Below are 22,164 nucleotides of genomic sequence, written 5' to 3'. Positions count from 1 at the left end.
TTAAGGTTTGGGTTAGCTAACATGCTAAGTAGCTAAAAGTAGTAAGCAGTTGAAAAGTTGCTAAAGTTGTCTGTGATGAGATTTGAACACTAGAACACCTGCTAGACATTCATGTTATACGCCTACCCATCCACCCTAACCAACCACCCGACCCATCCACCCTAACCAACCACCCTTTCCTTTTGGCATAAGTAACCTTCTTTCTTATGTAGCCATACCAAATATCATATACTTCACTTACAAGCATTTCGCTACTCCCGCAATAACATCTGCTAAACAAGTGTATATGACCAATACATTTGACTTGATAGCATACTAATTTGTCTATCCCGGAATTAGATTTACTATGTTACATCTAGTCTATGAGACCAGGCTGGATTAGTCGTAGGACAATCTCTGCGCCTCCTCTGTGCTCTAGGCTACTTTGGTGTTATTTTGAGGTTACACTACATACTCATACATGGTTTCATCAAGCATGTTTAACATGCCAGTAGTGTAGACACGGTGCTCCATGCCTGCATGTGTGCTTGCTGTGAGTCTGCGTCTGCTACAATGACCAACAGTGTGGTTGCGACCGACTGCTGCGCGCATCGAAACAACTGTGCAGTTGCTAACCAATGACAATCGGAGGAAATATTTCGGAGTATAGATTCCCAAGCAGCCGTATTTATACACAACCTACACATCATCAAACCCTTTTGCAATGCCTGTCAGAACGCTTGGTTGTCCGTGAGCGAGAAGATGCGTTGGTATTCAAAGCCGTATACCTGTAGGACAAGTCATGGACTGAACGGGCTTTTGGACTCACTTGTGGAATTTTATGCTTGCCGGTGGCACGATGCCTTATCTGACTAAAACGCTGTTTTTACTCTTCTGTTTGGTCGTTACTGGGGAATGCCGTAGGCTTGGACACCGAGTACGGAGATGGACGGAAACCGTGGAGACGGCAAAGCATGGACCAGAGACCACAAAGCATGGCCCGTAAGTGGTACCCGAATATTGATCACCCAGGTGTGGGTTTTTGGTGCGCAATGGTTCAAGATCTGTTCCATGTCTGTCTGTCAACATGGTTCATTGCTATGATGTGTCTGGTCATCTGAGGGGTACACAACATTCTTCTTCATCAAAGGTTGAATTTCACAAAACTTGATATCACTCTTTCTTGATGCAGTAGATTGGAACATCATGATAAACGCTGATGATGATGAAGTAGAAAAATAAGATGTTGATGATCATTGCGACGAAGATGATGATTCTAAACATAGTGATTGTGATGATCCACGCAGACAATCAAAATGCAGTGTTAATATAGCCTAATCATTCATTGTGCACTGCAGACAGAATTGGACATGGAAAAAATATTCAATAACTACAGTCATTATAAGGGATATATGAGAAAGATCTCTATCTGGTAGCAATTGAGCTTGAGGATGAGGTTAAAGAGTGACAGAAAGCAGTACAAATGCATCATGACCCAGACAGAAGGTGGTCGTTTCAAGTTTTACACAAGACAGCCAGGGTAGAACCTATAGGTACTTGTTGTTCCTACTCATCAATGACAGGTTAGCAGCTGGCTGCCAGTGCCTCCAGTACGATCAAAGCATGACCACGTCCCTCAGGCACGTTTTGTCTATCTGTCAAAGATGGGAGCGGGCTGCAGATGACATGTTACTGCTATCATCAGGGCCAGCTCCGGGCATAAAGGACATAAGCACTGGGAAGCTTGATAAGCTAGCTCACATTGCTAATAAAACGTTAGCTCGCTTGCTTAACATTGACATATGGTCAAACTAACTACATTCTCCATATTGACAAGTTCAAATTGTCTAAAAATGATTTGTAATCATGTTTTGGTTGAAAAGGTGAAAGGTCGGTAGTTAAACACCAGAACTTAGCTACTCCAGGAACATAATTTTCTCGGAGTTTCCCATTTGGAGGGTCGTTCAAGTGCAATTTCCCACTGGGAACTATGAGCTTCCAATACCACATGAAATCAGTAATGGCAAAATGTGTAGAATTGCAGGAAATTAACTCTAAAATAAAAAAATGTTCTCTCCACCTCAATAGGGAGGGGGGGAACTAACACTTAGGGCCCCAAAAAGCTAGAGTTGGCCCTGGTTATCATTGAAAAGCAACATTTCCCATTCAGCTTTGATTGTGCTTGATATTTACATTTTTTATTTAACCTTTATTTAGGCAGTTCTATTGTTCCCATAGAGACCAAGGTCTCTTTGGCAAGGGAGCCCTTTACAAGAATAGGCACATTTGTAACCAGTGCATTTAATTACTTTTTAATTTATTTTACCTTTATTTAACCAGGCAAGTCAGTTAAGAACACATCCTTATTTTCAATGACGGCCTGGGAACAGTGGGTTAACTGCCTGTTCAGGGGCAGAACGACAGATTTGTACCTTGTCAGCTCGGGGGTTTGAACTTGCAACCTTCCGGTTACTAGTCCAACGCTCTAACCACTAGGCTACACTGCCGCCCCAATGGAGTCAAAGGCTTCCCAAATAGCACCCTATTCCCTATATAGTGCACTACTTTTGTGCACGACCAGAGCATTATGCTCATAAGTAGTACACTAGGGAAAAGGGTCCCATTTAGGACACAGACACATTCAGATTCCTAATGGCTTTCGCAATAACGCTCATTTAGAATGTCCTTTGTGTCAATCATTCCACCAGTTATCAACTCATCATTCATTAATATGGTGTTGTCTTGTTTTGTCATCTCCCAGTTCCTTGACAAAGAAACCTCCAGATGTGACCAAGAATCGCAAGCTGAAGACAGAGCAGCTTCTGAAAGTAGATGATCATGATTTTACCATGAGGCCGGCATTTGGAGGTAGGGATCACTTACACGCGCACACACACGCATACACACACACTGGCCGAAGAGACCAGATACGCTCTTATTGGATGGTTTTGGGGGACCCCATTTGTATGTAAGATGTCATGTAAAACACAACATGCAGGAACTGCTGTTAGATTCCCATTCATAGTATTTACTTACCTTAGTTGAATGCACTCACTCTAAGTCACTCTGGATAATAACATCTGCTGAATGTGAAATGGTGATGCCACGTATGCCATTTCCATAGTGTTAGTTCACTTAGTTACTGATTTCAATGGTTTAGCTGTTAGTTCATTCAGAGTACTGTCCAGCATGACAGGTGAATTACACACCTTCAGTAAAGGGAGAGAATGTACTCAATTCTTATCCTCCAATTACATAAAATAAAACTTTATTTATACAGCAGATTTCAGACATGGAATGCAACAAAATGATCTTTGCAGGGGAAAAAAAGAAAAAAAAGAAGAAATATTTACCACAAAACAAACATAAGTGGATAAAAAACTAAAGAATAACAATAACAACTGAACGATTAAAAAGCACACTAAGGAAAAGCAAAGCTAAAACGGTGTTTCAAGATTTAAAAAACCAATGATCCACCATTTTGCCCTGCTCAGGATCTCTTGGAAGGCTACTCCAGAGGCTGGGGGTATAGTAACTAAAGGCTGCCTCTCCATGCCTCTTGGTCCGAGGCTTTGGGAGAGTTAAAAGGCCAGTGCCAGAGGACCTGAGGGACCTACTGGGTACATAACTTAAAAGCATGTCTGACATGTATTGGGGTGCACAATCGTGGGTTGATTTAAAAACTAGATTGGATAAATATATCCTAAACCAATTTAGAACTCTACCGGAGAGTGCAACCCACCTCTCCAGTCTGTCAAGAAGGACATCATGGTCAACAGTGTCGAATGCATCACCTTAAATCCAAGAGTACAAGGACAGAGAAATGTTTGGCATCTGTGTTTGTCTTGCTTGACTGACACCCAGCCTATTGTTGGTTATTTATCTCTGAAATATGCTGCAAACTCATCACATTTAGATGTGGAGGAAAGTTCACATAGGTTTGTGGGGTTAGGATTTATCAGGCCATCAATGGTCAAGAAGACAATTGTCAAATTATTCAGATTATTAGTGATCAAGTTAGAAAAATGAGCCTGTCTGGTATTTCTAATTGCCTTGTATATAGTTCAGCGATTTTTGCAATTCGTTCCAGTCACAGGCAGCAGAGAACTGGAACGAAAGGCGGCCAAGTGAGGTGTTGGCTTTAGGGATGATCAGTGAGATACACCTGCTGGAGCGTGCTACGGGTGGGTGTTGCCATCGTGACAAGTGAACTGAGCATGGACTTGTAGATGACCTGGAGCCAGTGGGTCTGGCGACGAATATGTAGCGAGGGCCAGCCGACTAGAGCATACAGGTCGCAGTGGTGGGTGGTATAAGGTGCTTTAGTAACAAAACGGATGGCACTGTGATAAACTCCATCCAGTTTGCTGAGTAGAGTGGTGGAAGCTATTTTGTAGATGACATCGCCGAAGTCGAGGATCGGTAGGATAGTCAGTTTTACTAGGGTAAGTTTGGCGGCGTGAGTGAAGGAGGCTTTGTTGCGGAATACAAAGCTGACTCTAGATTTGATTTTCGATTGGAGATGTTTGATATGAGTCTGGAAGGAGAGGTTACAGTCTAGCCAGACACCTCGGTACTTGTAGATGTCCACATATTCTAGGTCGGAACCATCCAGGGTGGTGATGCTAGTCGGGCATGCGGGTGCAGGCAGCGAAAGGTTGAAAAGCATGCATTTGGTTTTACTAGCGTTTAAGAGCAGTTGGATGCCACGGAAGGAGTGTTGTATGGCATTGAAGCTTGTTTGGAGGTTAGATAGCACAGTGTCCAAGGACGGGCCGGAAGTATACAGAAGTCGGTATATAGTATAAAGTCGGTATATAGTTAGTTGAAGTTAACATACACCTTAGCCAAGTACATTTAAACTCAGTTTTTCACAATTCTGACATTTAATCCTAGTAAAAATTCCCTGTCTTAGGTCAGTTAGGATCACCACTTTATTTTAAGAATGTGAAATGTCAGAATAATAGTAGAGAGAATTATTTATTTCAGCTTTTATTTCTTTCATCACATTCCCAGTGGGTCAGAAGTTTACATACACTCAATTAGTATTTGGTAGCATTGCCATTAAATTGATTAACTTGGGTCAAACATTTCGGGTAGCCTTCCAGAAGCTTCCCACAATAAGTTGGGTGAATTTTGGTCCATTCGTCCTGACAGCTGGTGTAATTGACGCAGGTTTGTAGGCCTCCTTGCTCGCACACACTTTTTCAGTTCTGCCCACAAATTTTCTATAGGATTGAGGTCAGGGCTTTGCGATGTCCATTCCAATACCTTGACTTTGTTGTCCTTAAGCCATTTTTCCACAACTTTGGAAGTATGCTTGGGGTCATTGTCCATTTGGAAGACCCATTTGTGACCAAGCTTAAACTTCCTGACTGATGTCTTGAGATGTTGCTTCAATATATCCACGTAATTTCCCGTCTCATGAAGCCATCTATTTTGTGAACATGATTATGCCACCCCCATGCTTCACGGTTGGGATGGTGTTTTTAAGCTTGCAAGCCTCCCCCTTTTTCCTCCAAACATAACAATGGTCATTATGGCCAAACAGTTCTATTTTTGTCTCATCAGACCAGAGGACATTTCTCCCGAAAAGTATGATCTTTATTTCCATGTGCAGTTGCAAACCATTGTCTGGCTTTTTAATGGCAGTTTTGGAGCAGTGGCTTCTTCCTTGCTGAGCGGCCTTTCAGGTTATGTCGATATAGGACTTGTTTTACTGTGGATATAGATACTTTTGTACTTGTTTCCTCCAGCATCTTCACAAGGTCCATTGCTGTTGTTCTGAGATTGATTTGCACTTTTCGCACCAAAGTATGTTAATCTCTAGGAGACAGTACGCGTCTCCTTCCTGAGCGGTATGACGGCTGCGTGGTCCCATGGTGTTTATACTTGCGTACTATTGTTTGTACAGATGAACGTGGTACCTTCAGGCATTTGGAAACACCCAAGCATGAACCAGACTTGTGGAGGTCTTGGCTGATTTTGTTTTTCCCATGATGTCAAGCAAAGAGGCACTGAGCTTGAAGGTAGGCCTTGAAATACATCCACAGGTACACCTCCAATTGACTCAAATGATGTCAATTAGCCTATCAGAAGCTTCTAAAGTCATGACATAATTAAGCTGTTTAAAAGCACAGTCAACTTACTGTATGTAAACTTCTGACCCTCTGGAATTGTGATACAGTGAATTATAAGTGAAATAATCTGTCTGTCAACAATTGTTGGAAAATTACTTGTGTCATGCACACAGTAGATGTCCTAACCGAATTGCCAAAACTATAGTTTGTTAACAAGAAATTTGTGGAGTGGTTGAAAAACAAGTTTTTTTGACTCCAACCTAGGGTAAGTGTATTTAAACTTCCGACTTCAACTGTATATGCCAATTTAAAGCACAAAGTTAGGTTCTTACTGTCTGGAACCTATAAATACTTTGCCATAAATATAATTATACAGTAGTTGCGTAATCAATTAGATTTGCTGTCTTGGACCTGAGTTTTAAGCATAGATTTAGAGTAAGTAGAGCGGACATTCCCATTCAAGTCAATGATGCCATAACGGGTGCACTGATTCTATCCTATTCTACTCTATTTTAATTCTATGGTTTTAAGCTTCTTTTTCGGTTACCTCCGAATAAATACATTTCTGACATCCAGCTACCCCACTCTAAAGCATCTGAAAAGGAATTTTTCAAGCTGTCTACTAAGTTGGCACATACTGTAAACTTTAGCTTGTTATAGCCTACGAACTTGACTCCTCATGTTCTTTGTGCAGTAGCGTGTTGAGAACAGTTCATGAGATACTTCATGGATTTCCTGCTCAAACTGTAAGTGAATTTAGAGAGTATTTCTTAGTGCTTTGAGTCTTTGAAATCTAAGCAGTAGACTTGTATTATTGGATGTGTTCAGATGAGACTGTTGCTCAGGGCTAGTCTTTGTGTTGAAGCACATAAAAGTTTGCTTCGTTCGTCGCAGCCGAGAAATCTACCACCCCAAACTTTAGGATTGTTTTCTTTGTGACAAAGACAGCTTTTTTAACGATGTTTGGAGATGCTGCATTTGAAAACGAGAGAAAAGAGAGGACAGAAAGAAAGAGCATGCGCAAGTCTTCTTTCCTTTTGATGTTATCTTCTCAACTTGTTTCTTGTTTGGAGCCGATCTGATGAAAGTTTCTGTTTTGGGGGGTGTAGAGGGGCTTGTCTCCTCTCCTCGAATGTGACAGGGATCATTACTGCAGGGGAACGAATGTGTGGCACATCGATCAGCAGGGGGTCACACACACACACACACACACACACACACACACACACACACACACACACACACACACACACACACACACACACACACACACACACACACACACACACACACACACACACACACACACACACACACACACACACACACACACACACACACACACACACACACACACACACACACACACACACACATACACACAAGGATACAGTATCCTCCTCTCCTCTCCTTCAAGAGAAACACGCCGGTGGAGTTACACAGGACTAGTACAGAGGATCTAGTGGTTTGTAACTTTCTGCATGCAAATGACCCAGTAAAGGAGATTTTCCCTGTACATGCTTGGCTTATTTTAGCCCCTCTCCTTGCATTTTAAAAGTCTGTGGGAAGTTTAAGGCTAATGTGTGCATGTCTTGGGACCCATACAGTTATTAGGCTTACATTATGAAACTGTTACCCTCCTACCCTTAGACTGTATAGTCATATAGTTTGACATTTCAGGTGTTTCATCTGACAAAAGTGAAAGGTCTAATCTAGTGCATTGGTAGGATGGATTCATTGCTATTAATCCTGGGTAAAATAGTGAGTTAATGCATTAATCTTGCTTATCCATGAAAAGGGGAGTAGTCTGGTACCATGTGATGCATGGAGATGTAGAGAGAGAGAGAGAGATAGAGAGAGAGAGAGCACTGTGCACCATTCACATGATAATGGGTACTGGATGTTAAGTGAAGCCACAGTATGCATGCTTTTCAGAAATGTGCTGGTTTAGTGGAATTAAGGATTTATCTCAGTCCACAAGGTCAACAGTGAGGTTCACTCTACTTTTTAACCACCACAATAAATCACACAGTGAAGTTCCCTCTCACAGCCGAGGAGTGGAGAGGAGAGGAGATGAGAGGAGAGGAAGGGAGAGAAGAGAAGAGGAAGGGAGATGAGAGGAGAGGAAGGAAGATGAGAGGAGAGGAGAGGAGAGAAAGAGAATAGAAAGGGAGAGAAGAGAAGAGGCGAGGAGAGGAGATGAAGGGAGTGGAGAGGAAGGGAAAGGAAAAAGAGAGAGAGAGAAGAGGAGAGGAAGAGATAGATGAGGAGAGGAAGGGAGATGAGAGGAGAGGAAGGAGATGAGAGGAGAGGAAGGAGATGAGAGGAGAGGAGAGGAAGAGAGAGATGAGGAGAGGAAGGGAGATGAGAGGAGAGGAAGGAGATGAGAGGAGAGGAGAGGAAGGAGATGAGAGGAGATGAGAGGAGAGGAGAGGAAGAGAGAGATGAGGAGAGGAAGGGAGTGGAGAGGAAGGGAGTGAAGAGGAAGGGAGAGGAGAGAAGAGGAGAGGCCAACACATTGTAAACACTTTTGCCACTGTGTACACAGAGACATTACTTCTCTATGGCTGGAATATGGCTATGCTCTGCTGTGACATTCATGAATCTGCCAACTGAGAAGTGTCATGAACAGTAGTGGTCGCTAACATAATCCTGAACCAACCAAGTGGCGTGCTCTCCCGTGTATGTGTGTACTGTTTTATGTGTGTGTGTATTTGTGTTTTTGTGTCCGTCCGTCCGTCTGTCTGTCTGTGTGTTAGAGGTCGACCGGCATGGCCGATTAATTAGGGCCGATTTCAAGTTTTCATAACAATCGGTAATCAGCATTTTGGACGCCGATTACATTGCATTCCACGAGGAAAATGTGTGGCAGGCTGACCACCTGTTACGCGAGTGCAGCAAGGAGCCAAGGAAAGTTGCTAGCTAGCATTAAACTTATCTTATAAAAAACAATCAATATTATTATAATTATAATTAATAATTACATTATAATTAAGTCTATGATTTTATATTTGATAGAGCAGTCTGACTGTGCGGTGTTAGGCAGCAGCAGGCTCGTAAACATTCATTCAAACGTCACTGTGTTTGCCAGCAGCTCTTAGCAATGTTTGAGTCACAGCGCTGTTTATGACTTCAACTCCTGAGATTCCTAAGACAACAACATAGCACGGCAGCAACACATGACGGTAGCGACACAACATGACAATAACATGGTAGCAACACAACATGGCAGCAGTACAATATGGTAGCAGTACAACACGGTAGCAGTACAAAACGTGGTGCAAACATTGTTGGGCACAGACAACAGCACAAAGGGTAAGAAGGTAGAGACAACAATACATCACGCAAAGCAGCCACAACTGTCAGTAAGAGTGTCCATGATTGAGTCTTTGAAGGAAGAAATTGAGAAAGAACTGTCCAGTAAAATAGCTCTGCAGTGGCTGCTATAGCCTTAAGGCGTTCGCATGCTTCCCAGCTGAAATAGTTCAGAAGAGTTTGTGCATATATTATGATTACATTTTGTGACATTTTTGTTCATTTTATACTTCGGTAAGTTTTTTTTGGGGGGGGGCTGTTCGGGCACACACATTTTTTTTCTCAAGGCAAGCCAAAGTCAGTAGCTGAAGTCTGTAGCCGAAGTCTACGCCTCTTCATCGGTGATTGGTCAACAGTAGGGATTCTTTAAAATAGTCTTGGTTGTCATTCAACGAAAGATTACATGTTTTCAGTATTTCATTGAAAAATACTGCACCAAACATTATTGTTATTATTAGTATTTATTTTTTATTAACCCATCCTCCACCTGCTAAACCTCTTAGTTAGATGTCAAATTGAGCGACTAAGATCTCCTTGAGTTATTTTAGATTCATTCAGACTATTCTGTCTATGGTGTCTCAAGATGGACAAACTGTACAATTGCCGCTTTTTTCTAATTCTTCAAGCAAATGTCTTTTAAGGAAGTATGCGAGCACCAGCCGAACTGAAGCATGCTGACGCCTTAGCCTAGCCTACCCATAGCATCTAGATTGGTATTGCCCGCTGTAGCTAGCTGCTAGCCTTAGTTTAGCTTAGCCTAGCCTAGCCGGAAACATGACTGGATTTGGGGCAGAGGGAAAAATGTGAAGTTTATCATCCCATTCTACACATTTTGTTATGAGGCTAAGATAACATTTTGCAGATTCAAAGCTAATTTCCTGCAATTCTGCACATTTTGCCATGTCTAGAATTGAGACTTACAGATGGCCCTCACCCAAAAAAATAATATATATATATATATTTAGGTCGGAGCCCCGGGGCACATGCACTTCGTGCCCATTCGTAAATCCAGCTCTTGCCGGAAATGCTAACGATCATGACCAGATTAAGATGGCAGGGGTTTCTCCTGCTGACCGCGTGGATTAGCACATGATGCACCAGGGACTTCTGCCGACAGCTGTTAACCATCCATAACTCTCTTTCCCAACAAACAGACGAAATGGGCTACAAGCCTAGCTCAGTTTAAAGGACACAGTTAAAAGTACTGAGTAGTACTGAGATTTACAGTACAGACAGTAATGAGAAGTACTAAGATTTACAGTATGGACAGTACTGAGTTGTACTAAGACATACAGTACAGACAGTAATGAGTATAAGTATTACTGTAACATACATAACACTAGTGGTGACATCGTCTTAATGAACAACATTGTTGGGGTGATAAATATATTTAAATTGAGACTTTTTCTGAATTCCAAATGGCATCTTATTTTCTACATAGTGCACTGCTTAGGAATAGAGTACCGTATGGGATGTAGCCTCAAGACATTACCAGTTTGCAAATGTTTTCTTTTTTTCAAGTGAGACCCCATGTCTGTAGGCCTATTTCACCCAAACTTTGTTCCACAAAGCACTAAAAGATGGCAACATGAGGTCCTTGGACAGAAGTGTATGGGGTTTGCATCAGTGCATTTTTTATTTAGTCACTCCAGGAGGTCTTTTTACCCTCAGTTGATTTCCTTTAAAGACATTTTATGTGTAATATGCCGCCACGTTTCTGATGTGGAGTTGGAGTGTCAATATTATGAGTTTTTCATTAATTCATCGGCCTACTATTAAATCATTCATATCATCCTTTAATGCAAATTGACTCCAGACAACTTCTGTCTGTACACAATGTAGAGCCCTGGTGTAAACAGTGTAATACTCCTGATAAGAGTGTCTAGACTGCTGCACTATTACAGTCGCCACTTAGTTCAATGAGTTGAGATGTCACCAACACAGTAAATGTTTTTAACTTTCACTACCAAAGGAGTGCTTTTGCTTTTTCAACTAAGGCTCCATACATACTTAAAGGGGAATGGTAACACTCTCCTTAAAATGACCACTTTTTGCAATGATTATTTATAGTAAGTAATGCATAAAGATGAATCAAATCAATACATTTGTCTATAGAGTTTTATTATAATGTAACTCTAAACAACAATGAAATGGACTGTTCAAATCCTTTTAAACTTTTGACATTTTGAAATCCCACACATCCCAGTCAAGTCATGGTATCGATATTAGCATTATTTTTTACATACTGTAACTCCAAATCAACATGTTTGTTTTGAAATAGATATTCAATGTACCAGCCATCACCATGCTGTTAATGTATTTATCTCAAGTTGTAAAAAGAGAACATTGTATTGATGACTACTTTGCAGAAACAGTCAGAAACTATTGATCTCCTGGGTCTCTTTTAGTCCAAATGTCAGAACTGGGACAAATTTAGGGCAAATCGAACCAAGGTTAGAGTGAAAGGATGCAGATTGGCTAACTGTGTGTGTGTGGCGGGGGGGGGGGATTATCTGATATCCATAAGCCTGATATACACACACTGAGTTAAAAACCATAGGGAAATGAAAAGGTTTGCCCAGTGGAGAGTGGGGGGTTTATTCCAACATAGTACCAGCATGGTTTACCCAACACAGAGTCATATGAATGTGGGTCTATCCCGATCACAGATTCTCCAGGAGAGATATGTACATACATTGTACCAGCATGGTTTACCCAACACAGAGTCATATGAATGTGGGTCTATCCCGATCACAGATTCTCCAGGAGAGATATGTACATACATTGTACCAGCATGTTTTACCCAACACAGAGTCATATGAATGTGGGTCTATCCCGATCACAGATTCTCCAGGAGAGATATGTACATACATTGTACCAGCATGTTTTACCCAACACAGAGTCATATGAATGTGGGTCTATCCCGATCACAGATTCTCCAGGAGAGATATGTACATACATTGTACCAGCATGGTTTACCCAACACAGAGTCATATGAATGTGGGTCTATCCCGATCACAGATTCTCCAGGAGAGATATGTACATACATTGTACCAGCATGGTTTACCCAACACAGAGTCATATGAATGTGGGTCTATCCCGATCACAGATTCTCCAGGAGAGATATGTACATACATTGTACCAGCATGGTTTACCCAACACAGAGTCATATGAATGTGGGTCTATCCCGATCACAGATTCCCCAGGAGAGATATGTACATACATGTAAACAAATAACCAACAGGTTGTAGGATGTGTTGCTGAGTAATATACAGTACTATCTATGGCAGAGTGAAACAACCATGCAACTCCAGTTCTAGATCTTTCCTCTGGCTATAGTTATGTGTCCACATGATGTTAATAGATGTCATTTAGAGTGAGGATGTAGCACTTAGGTTAGTTACAGTATTGTCTGTGCTAGTTATCCCAATTAACGAAAGCCTTTATTTCACCCAGTGATGCAAACACAAATAGTAAGTTGCATCATGTACATCATATCACATGTAGTGGCAAAGCTGGTTTGTTCTATAATTGCTTCCACAGACAAGCTAATAACCATGCATCTATTAGGGGAAAGAGAGGCACTTCTCCGTAATTCCCAAATGGCACCCTATTCCCTAAATAGTACACTACTTTTGACCAGAGTCCTATGAGCCCTGGTCAAAAGTAGTGCACTATAAAGGGAATAGGGTGCCATTTGGGATGCTCATTCTCAGCCCATATACTCTGATTGATGAAGAAGACGGATTCAGAAGCAAAACACTTGGAATACGTTCCTCATTAAGAACTTGGAATACGTTCCTCATTAAGTGATTTTGAACCACATAAAATCTAAAAGCATCTGGCAGGCAAATCCACATTTACAACCTCTTCTGAAATGTCAGCTATAATTTGTATTTTCTGTAATGATGTCTTCGCTGCAGTGAATCTGTCTCCATACATCAGTAGATGCTATTCTATCCAGATAATATTTAGGGCTTGTACCCCTCTGCCTCTCACAGACAGTGTATGTTTAGATCCCAAATGTCACCCTATTCCAATGGCTGTGGTCAAAACACTACACTATAAAATATGGTGCTATTTCAGATGCAGACAGTGATAATTCCTTTATCATTTTAGTAATCCCAAAGTGTCATGAAGACCCCTCCTCTGCTGCTGTCTCAATGGCTTTGGAGGCACTGACTCTAATCTATTTCAGATGCAGACAGTGATAATTCCTTTATCATTTTAGTAATCCCAAAGTGTCATGAAGACCCCTCCTCTGCTGCTGTCTCAATGGCTTTGGAGGCACTGACTCTAATCTATTTCAGATGCAGACAGTGATAATTCCTTTATCATTTTAGTAATCCCAAAGTGTCATGAAGACCCCTCCTCTGCTGCTGTCTCAATGGCTTTGGAGGCACTGACTCTAATCTGGCATTTATCGTCTCCTCTAATCTCATCAGATTACAGACTGTATTGATACATAAAGTGTATGACATAGAGGTATGCAGGACAGTATTTGCTGCTGCGTGACAGTATGTGTTATACATACTGCGCCAGACTGGCAATGTGAAGTGGTCTGATTAATATTATACTCATTTTCAGGAGGTCGTAGGTTGTCTGAAACGTACCGTGTTGCATCGGGTCAGAGAAGTGAGTCCAGATGTCATTCACTGTGTGCTGTAACCTATGGTCTTCATCCTGGGCTCGTATTTCTAAAGCGTCTCAGAGTAGGAGTGCTGATCTAGGATTAGCACCCCCCAGTCCATTCATTTTTTAAAATATATATGTATAAAAAAACAAAACTGATCCTAGATCACCACTCCTACTCTGAGACGCTTGTGCCAAGTTTCCATCTGAGATTTTACCCCATTGTTCTACCCAAAAGGCTCAGACTTTTCTGCTTCCATCTATGCGGGCCAGCACCCCATGTCTCACTGGGCCACGGTTCCAACGGACCTGCTCTGATTTAGAGCCACTGATACTTTTCAGATTGTATTTACATAACAATGGCTAACTGTGAACTTGAACCCTTACTTACAAAGCATTCTGCTTGCCACAAGTCTTTAGTGTCACACTCCTGATAGAAACACCATAATACTAGAGCTCACATTATCATTAAACACTGGCGACAAGCTGGTGTGGGGTAAGTCTAAGGTGGAAGTGCAACATTGATGAATATTGAATATGGCCCTGTGGGTCTCGTATGGTCCTCCTTTGAATTACACAGATTTAAAATGTACTTACTGGTGGCCCCTGTGGGCGTAACAGGGATACTGCAAGTCCAGTTATTACATGGAAAGGCAGAGAAGACAGAGGCTTTTCCAGAACTTGGCCTAGTTTTTGTTGTCAGAGTGCAGTTGCGTAATGTGGGCTTGATTCTTTGCTCCTCTGCCCCTGAACTGCTGAATTGGTTCTAAACCCTATCGTTTCCGCTCCCTTTAAGTCTACAGTACTAGACTTGAGTCAGGTTTTGACGAGTGAGTCATTGCCGAGCAACAATTTCGCTGTAAAGTTCAAAGCTGAATCATTGACTTATTTGCCTGTAAGGAAATACGGTACATCCGCTGTAACTAGGTGTCGCAGTCTATGAGCCACCTGATACTTTAAATATGGTACAGAAGCTGTAACTAGGTGTCACCGTCTATGAGCCACCTGATACTGGCATACTTTAGTTTGTTTAAAGCAAAATGAACACAGACGCTACCTCGCTCCAAAACCAAGGTGCATGAATTGAGGAGCTAACTGAAGAGAAGAGGAAATATAGCAACTTGGAGAACATTGGAAGTGGATCAAAATGCTTGTTCATTGTTAAAACCAACACTTTTTGTCCCATAGTCTTCATACGTGTTTCTGTATGTTGTATATTAATATGCTGTAGTTTGTTCAAATCATTTTTTCTCTGGTTTCTTTCTTTTTGTTTCCCAGGCCCTGCTATCCCAGTCGGGGTGGACGTACAGGTGGAGAGCCTGGATAGCATCTCAGAAGTAGACATGGTAGGTTGAAGCTACCCAATTTCAGCTTCAACTCCGCATTGTGGAAATTATGTGAGAGTAAAATCACCACATCATTAACATTTAAGTCATTAGTTCCTGTATCCAAATTGACACGGTTTGTTGGAGTATTTTTGTGCTAGCTAAATCCCTTGAGACCTAACAGACTGTAACATATTGATAGTCGTTATTGACCATGCAGATGGGCATCATAATGATGGGTACTCCCAACTGTTGCTATTATTATATAATGAGAGTGGGCTGAAAGAGGGGGTGAGAGGAAGAGGAGGAGGAGGGGTAGTAGGAGGGGGTGGTTGTGTGGAGGAAGAGGTGTAAGTTGAGGAGGAGAAGGCGTAATGGGAGGAGGAGTAAGAGGAGGCAGAGGAGGAGGAGGCGTAAGTGGAGTGGGAGGGGTATTAGGAGTGGGTAGAGGTGGGGAGGAGGAGGCAGAGGAGGAGGCGTAAGTGGAGGAGAAGGAGGAGGAGGGGTAGTAGGAGGGGGTGGAGGAGGGGAGGAGGGGACCAAAGGAGGAGGCGTAAGTGGAGGAGGAGGAGATGGGGTAGTAAGAGGGGAGGAGGAGGAGGCGTAAGTGGAGGAGGAGGAGGCATAAGGGGAGGGGGAGGAGGAGGAGGAAGAGGCAGAGGAGGAGGAGGCATAAGTGGAGGAGGAGGAGGAGAAGGAGGAGGTTTCAGTTTCTTTGTAGTAGAGCTCAACCCCAGAGGTGTGAGAGGTTGCAGAGAAATCAAAGACACTGATCTGAACTTATCTGCTCTGTCCGTTGACTTTCAGCCTACACTTAATTTCAGCCCCAACAGGATTTGAACCCAAAGTTCTGTAAGCTCTGACAGCTGGGTTTAAGACTTGCATTTATATAATATAGTACTTTTTGCAATGTCATAGCTTTATTTTCTGGGTATAATTCACTCATTGGATAACTCAACCACAAATGTCCTCAGCAGCATAGTTACTATGCTTGAGTATGATGATTCACTGGACATAGTTACTATCCTAGAGTATGATGATTCACTGGGCATAGTTACTATCCTAGAGTATGATGATTCACTGGACATAGTTACTATCCTAGAGTATGATGATTCACTGGGCATAGTTACTATCCTAGAGTATGATGATTCACTGGGTGTAGTTACTATCCTAGAGTATGATGATTCACTGGGTGTAGTTACTATCCTAGAGTATGATGATTCACTGGACATAGTTACTATCCTAGAGTATGATGATTCACTGGGCATAGTTACTATCCTAGAGTATGATGATTCACTGGGCATAGTTACTATCCTAGAGTATGATGATTCACTGGGCATAGTTACTATCCTAGAGTATGATGATTCACTGTACATAGTTACTATCCTAGAGTATGATGATTCACTGGGTGTAGTTACTATCCTAGAGTATGATGATTCACTGGGTGTAGTTACTATCCTAGAGTATGATGATTCACTGGGCATAGTTACTATCCTAGAGTATGATGATTCACTGAGTATAGTTACTATCCTAGAGTATGATGATTCACTGGGCATAGTTACTATCCTAGAGTATGATGATTCACTGGGCATAGTTACTATCCTAGAGTATGATGATTCACTGAGTATAGTTACTATCCTAGAGTATGATGATTCACTGAGTATAGTTACTGTCCTGTTTCCATTTTCTGGTCATCCACACGTTAGTTAGACATTAAACCCTTCCCTTCCTCTCCTCTCCTCCAATAGGACTTCACCATGACCCTGTACCTGAGACACTATTGGAAGGACGAGCGTCTGTCCTTCACCAGCTCCACCAATAAGAGCATGACCTTTGACGGGCGTCTGGTCAAGAAGATCTGGGTGCCCGATGTGTTCTTCGTCCACTCCAAGAGATCCTTCATCCATGACACCACCACAGTCAACATCATGCTCAGGGTCTTTCCCGACGGACACGTTCTGTACAGCCTGAGGTGGAGCTGGAGTGCTTTGGGGACTAGGGTTGCAAAATTCCAGTCACTTTTCCAAAATTCCCTTGTTTTCAAGAAATCCTGGTTGGAAGATTCCCCGAATCAGAGGTAGCAGGAAATCCATAATCCTCCAACCAGGATTTCTGGAAAATCTAGGCATTTTTGCAACCTTACTGGGGACATTGTGCAGGTCATTCCTTGTCATGCAGGGTTGGGATCCATTCAGATTTCAATTAACTTTCTAAATTGACTGGTGCTAGTGCTGGGCTGAAACAAAAACCTACACAAGCTGCTCCAAAGTGATTGACTGCTGATATTGTCAATACTTGGAATGATGTACTGAGCTGTTGACTTAAGAATTTTAAATGTATTCAGTTTGGAATATTAATAGTATCCTAACTTTTTATACTAAACATAACATGCTTCTGTGCAGGATGTAGGTATGTTGACGCCTAGACAAGAAGATACATTTGCATTTTGCTCCTGTTGTTAGTTAAAATTAGAAATGTGCTTCTGGCTGGTGATGTTTTTTTATTACATTATTTTATCTGTTTTTGAAAACTAGGCCAAAATGTGAAGGTACTACTAAGTTGTTGTTTCATGCCAGATAGTTTGGTCTTTTATGCTGCTCAAAGTCATTCACCAGACAATATATGCACAAATGGTGTTTTAATGGCTTGAGAACATGCTCATTGTTATTCATGACAGTGGCCTTGTTTTTTCACATCGTCTACTACATACAGTTATAGTCAGTGTTGGAAGTTTTGAATTGGTGTGTGTGGAACAGCAAGGACAACATAATGGACCAAATGTATTTGGTGTTGTGAACATGTGATTCAGTGTAGCGAGACCGCACTCCAAAAAAAAGACATTTTCCAAGTTCTTTGATGCTATTTATTTATTTCAGAAGGCAAAAAGAGCCTATAATATCTACAAGAACGTAATGTTATGTGTTGTAAAGGCTCGTGGAGGAATCGTAAAGTTGTCGCAGTCACATCATGGATCTGTGTTGTCCTTACTGTACAGGGTGACAGTGACAGCAGCCTGTAACATGGACTTCAGCCGCTTCCCTTTGGACACACAGTCCTGCTCCCTGGAGCTAGAGAGCTGTGAGTAGGCTCACTTTCACTGAACATCTTCATTGACCTTTAGAAAATATGTCAGGGCATACTATTTAGTATTTTTTTGTCTACAGTATACACAAACAGAACAGTATTATTGAGAATATCTAAATGTTTTTAAGCTTTGAATAATTAGATGAGTAGACAGGCAAAGAGTAGAGACCCACAGATGTCAATTTCATTGATTCAACCAGTGGGGGATGTCAAAAAGACAGGGATTGAACTCAGGACCATTGGTTTATACAGTACATGTGTGTTTCCTGCTGGGGTTGTTACCACTGGCCCACACAGGTACCACTTTGATCTCTAACGTTGGTTGTTGCCCCCCAGATGCATATACGGATGAGGACCTGATGCTGTACTGGAAGAGTGGGGATGAGTCCTTGAGTACGGATGACCGTATCTCCTTGTCTCAGTTCCTCATCCAGAAGTTCCACACCACATCTCGGCTGGCCTTCTACAGCAGTACTGGTAATAATCACCATAGCCATGTGAGAATCACACATTCCCAGAAAGAAATCTGGTAACTTTGCAAAAATTCTCTGGTTTTCCAGAAATCCTTGGTTGGAATAAACAGAAAACCTGGAAGCCTTCAACCAAAATTTCTGAAAAAGCTGGGAATTTTTGGAAAGTTACCAGCATTTTTCAACCCTACCAGTGATATTATTATTGATCCATACCTACACATTGTGTTCCTCCTCATGTACAGGCTGGTACAACCGTCTGTACATCAACTTCACCCTGCGGAGACACATCTTCTTCTTCCTGCTTCAGACCTACTTCCCGGCTACCCTCATGGTTATGCTGTCTTGGGTGTCCTTCTGGATCGACCGCAGGGCCGTCCCAGCTCGTGTCTCCCTGGGTAAGATGCTAGCGCTACTATGGAAGATCAATATTCAGAAGTGGTACAGTTAATGCTGTTTCTAGTGCTGCTTTATCCCCTCATTGCCAGATGTCAGGCTTTCTGTCGTTTTTCAGTTATTACAGTGTATTTCAGAGGTTGGAACAATAAAGCCATCTCTGTCAGACCTTTTTAAAGTGCTGGCGGATGATGAAAGTAAACATATTTAAAGATAGTTTGATTCTACGACGGGGTCTGACTGTCTTCTTGGAAAAGAATACAGAAGAGAGCAGTCTTGAACTCTTGTTATTTCCTTCTCCTGTTCCCTGCAGGTATCACTACAGTGCTCACCATGTCCACCATCATCACTGGAGTCAACGCCTCCATGCCCAGAGTATCCTACATCAAAGCAGTGGACATCTACCTGTGGGTCAGCTTCGTGTTTGTCTTCCTGTCTGTCCTGGAGTACGCTGCTGTCAACTACCTGTCCACTGCACAGGACCGCAGGGAACGCAAGATGAGAGACGAGATGAGGGAAAGGGCCAGGTCACAGGTAATATAATGCTACCACAGTACTGTGTGTCTAAAACCTTTTTCCAAGACAAAATCGCAATATCTCTTGAGAATACAGTTTGCTCTTCATTTCATGCAGTTTGGTTGGATTACCAGACACTTCTGACGCGTTATACTTCCTTGTCTCTTCTATGGCCAAATCTAACGTATGCCAACACATTCATTTTTGGTCAAATCTCTCATTGACATGAATTCAAAAGTTCAAATTACAGGCTTGCATCTCAAGTTAGTTTAGTTCCATTTTCCCTGGCACGACCTCTGTCGTTCTCACCTTCTCTCTTGACCTGCAGTCGCTACCCTGCACCTGTGGCATGTCCCAGACCAGGACCATGCTATTAGACGGGACCTACAGCGAGGCGGACACTAACAGCCTGGCCGGCTACACCTCAGGAACTATGGGGCCCGAGGAGGACATGGATATGCCCCGCGACATGATGACTGAGAAGCAGCCTCCTGGAGAACACACAGTGGTCCACCTGTCTGCAAGCAGCGAGTCAACGACAACCAAGAAGAAAGGCATCAGGGCCCTCAATATTATCCAGAATACACACACCATCGACAAGTACTCCAGGATGTTATTCCCTGGCTCCTATATCCTATTCAACATAATCTACTGGTGTTCATACTGTTTAGGAGCGTAGGGTCTACTGTATAGGAGTGTAGGATCTACAGTTTAGGAGTGTAGGGTCTACTGTTTAGGAGCGTAGGGTCTAATGTTTAGGAGAGTAGGATCTACTGTTTAGGAGCGTAGGGTCTACTGTTTAGGAGCGTAGGGTCTAATGTTTAGGAGCGTAGGATCTACTGTTTAGGAGAGTAGGATCTACTGTTTAGGAGCGTAGGGTCTACTGTTTAGGAGCGTAGGATCTACTGTTTAGGAGCGTAGGATCTACTGTTTAGGAGCATAGGGTCTCTAGTTTAGGAGCGTAGGGTCTACTGTTTAGGAGCGTAGGATCTACTGTTTAGGGGCGTGGATCTACTGTATAGGGGCGTAGGATCTACTGTATAGGAGCGTAGGGTCTACTGTTTAGGAGCGTAGGATCTACTGTTTAGGAGCGTAGGATCTACTGTTTAGGAGCGTAGGATCTACTGTTTAGGGGCGTAGGATCTACTGTATTGGAGCGTAGGGTCTACTGTTTAGGAGCGTAGGATCTACTGTTTAGGAGTGTAGGATCTACTGTTTAGGGGCGTAGGATCTACTGTATTGGAGCGTAGGGTCTACTGTTTAGGAGCGTAGGATCTACTGTTTAGGAGCGTAGGATCTACTGTTTAGGAGCATAGGATCTACTGTTTAGGAGCGTAGGGTCTACTGTTTAGGAGCGTAGGATCTACTGTTTAGGAGCGTAGAATCTACTGTTTAGGAGCGTAGGATCTACTGTTTAGGGGCGTAGGATCTACTGTATTGGAGCGTAGGGTCTACTGTTTAGGAGCGTAGGATCTACTGTTTAGGAGCGTAGGGTCTACTGTTTAGGAGCGTAGGATCTACTGTTTAGGAGCGTAGGGTCTAATGTTTAGGAGCTTAGGATCTACTGTTTAGGAGCGTAGGGTCTAATGTTTAGGCGCAGTATTGGCCCTGGTCAATTGTAGTGCACTATCTAGGAAATAGGGTGCCATTTGGGATGCATCCTATGTTCATCAAATGAATGTGTTTAACACACTCATCAAGGACAAGAGAGGCTGCAGTTGGTGTTGACGTGGACATTTGGTACTAATGGCTAATATTTAGGATATGGACTTTTGGCTGCGGCACTGGCCTATATGAGACTGATCTATACTGAAAAATATATAAATGAAACATGCAACAATTTCAATAATTTTGCTGAGTTACAGAAATCAACCAATTGAAATTAATTTCTTATATCCAAATCTATGGATTTCACATGACTGGGCAGGGGCACAGCCATGGGTGGGCCTGGGAGGGCATAGGCACACCCCCTGGGGAGCCAGGCCCAGTTAATCAGAAGGAGTTTTTCTCCACAAAAGGGCTTTATTTCAGATATAAATATTCCTCAGTCCCATCAGCTGCCTGGGTGGCTGATCTCAGATGAAGAAGTTGGATGTGGAGGTCTTGGGCTGGCATGGTTACACGTGGTCTGCGTTTGTGAGGCCAGTTGGACGTACTGCCAAATTCTCTAAAACGATGGTGGAGGCGGCTTATGGTAGAGAAATGAACATTAATTTCTCTGGCAACAGCTCTGGACATTCTTGCAGTCAGCATGACAATTGAACGGTCCCTCAAAACTTGAGACATCTGTGGTATTGTGTTGTGTGACACAACTGCACATTTTAGAGTGGCCTTTTATTGTCCCCAGCACAAGGTGCACCTATGTAA

General features: G+C 42.4%; 1 protein-coding gene across 1 annotated transcript; it reads left to right on the top strand.

Moving 5' to 3' along the window:
• The first annotated feature begins 580 nt into the window (after positions 1 to 580).
• LOC124045334 (gamma-aminobutyric acid receptor subunit rho-2-like) lies at positions 581 to 21,298 on the top strand. The gene is made up of 9 exons (XM_046364634.1): positions 581 to 981; positions 2,741 to 2,847; positions 15,285 to 15,352; positions 17,080 to 17,303; positions 18,327 to 18,409; positions 18,752 to 18,892; positions 19,131 to 19,283; positions 19,595 to 19,815; positions 20,126 to 21,298. Exons 1-9 carry the CDS (start codon positions 821 to 823, stop codon positions 20,474 to 20,476), a joined length of 1,509 nt encoding a protein of 502 aa, XP_046220590.1. The 5' UTR covers positions 581 to 820; the 3' UTR covers positions 20,477 to 21,298.
• Positions 21,299 to 22,164: the final 866 nt, after the last annotated feature.

Source organism: Oncorhynchus gorbuscha, linkage group LG10 (genome assembly GCF_021184085.1).
Source record: "Oncorhynchus gorbuscha isolate QuinsamMale2020 ecotype Even-year linkage group LG10, OgorEven_v1.0, whole genome shotgun sequence".
Taxonomy (NCBI): Eukaryota; Metazoa; Chordata; class Actinopteri; order Salmoniformes; family Salmonidae; genus Oncorhynchus; species Oncorhynchus gorbuscha.
The sequence above is the reverse complement of the archived record's forward strand: the minus strand, read 5'-3'. Positions and strand labels throughout refer to the sequence as shown.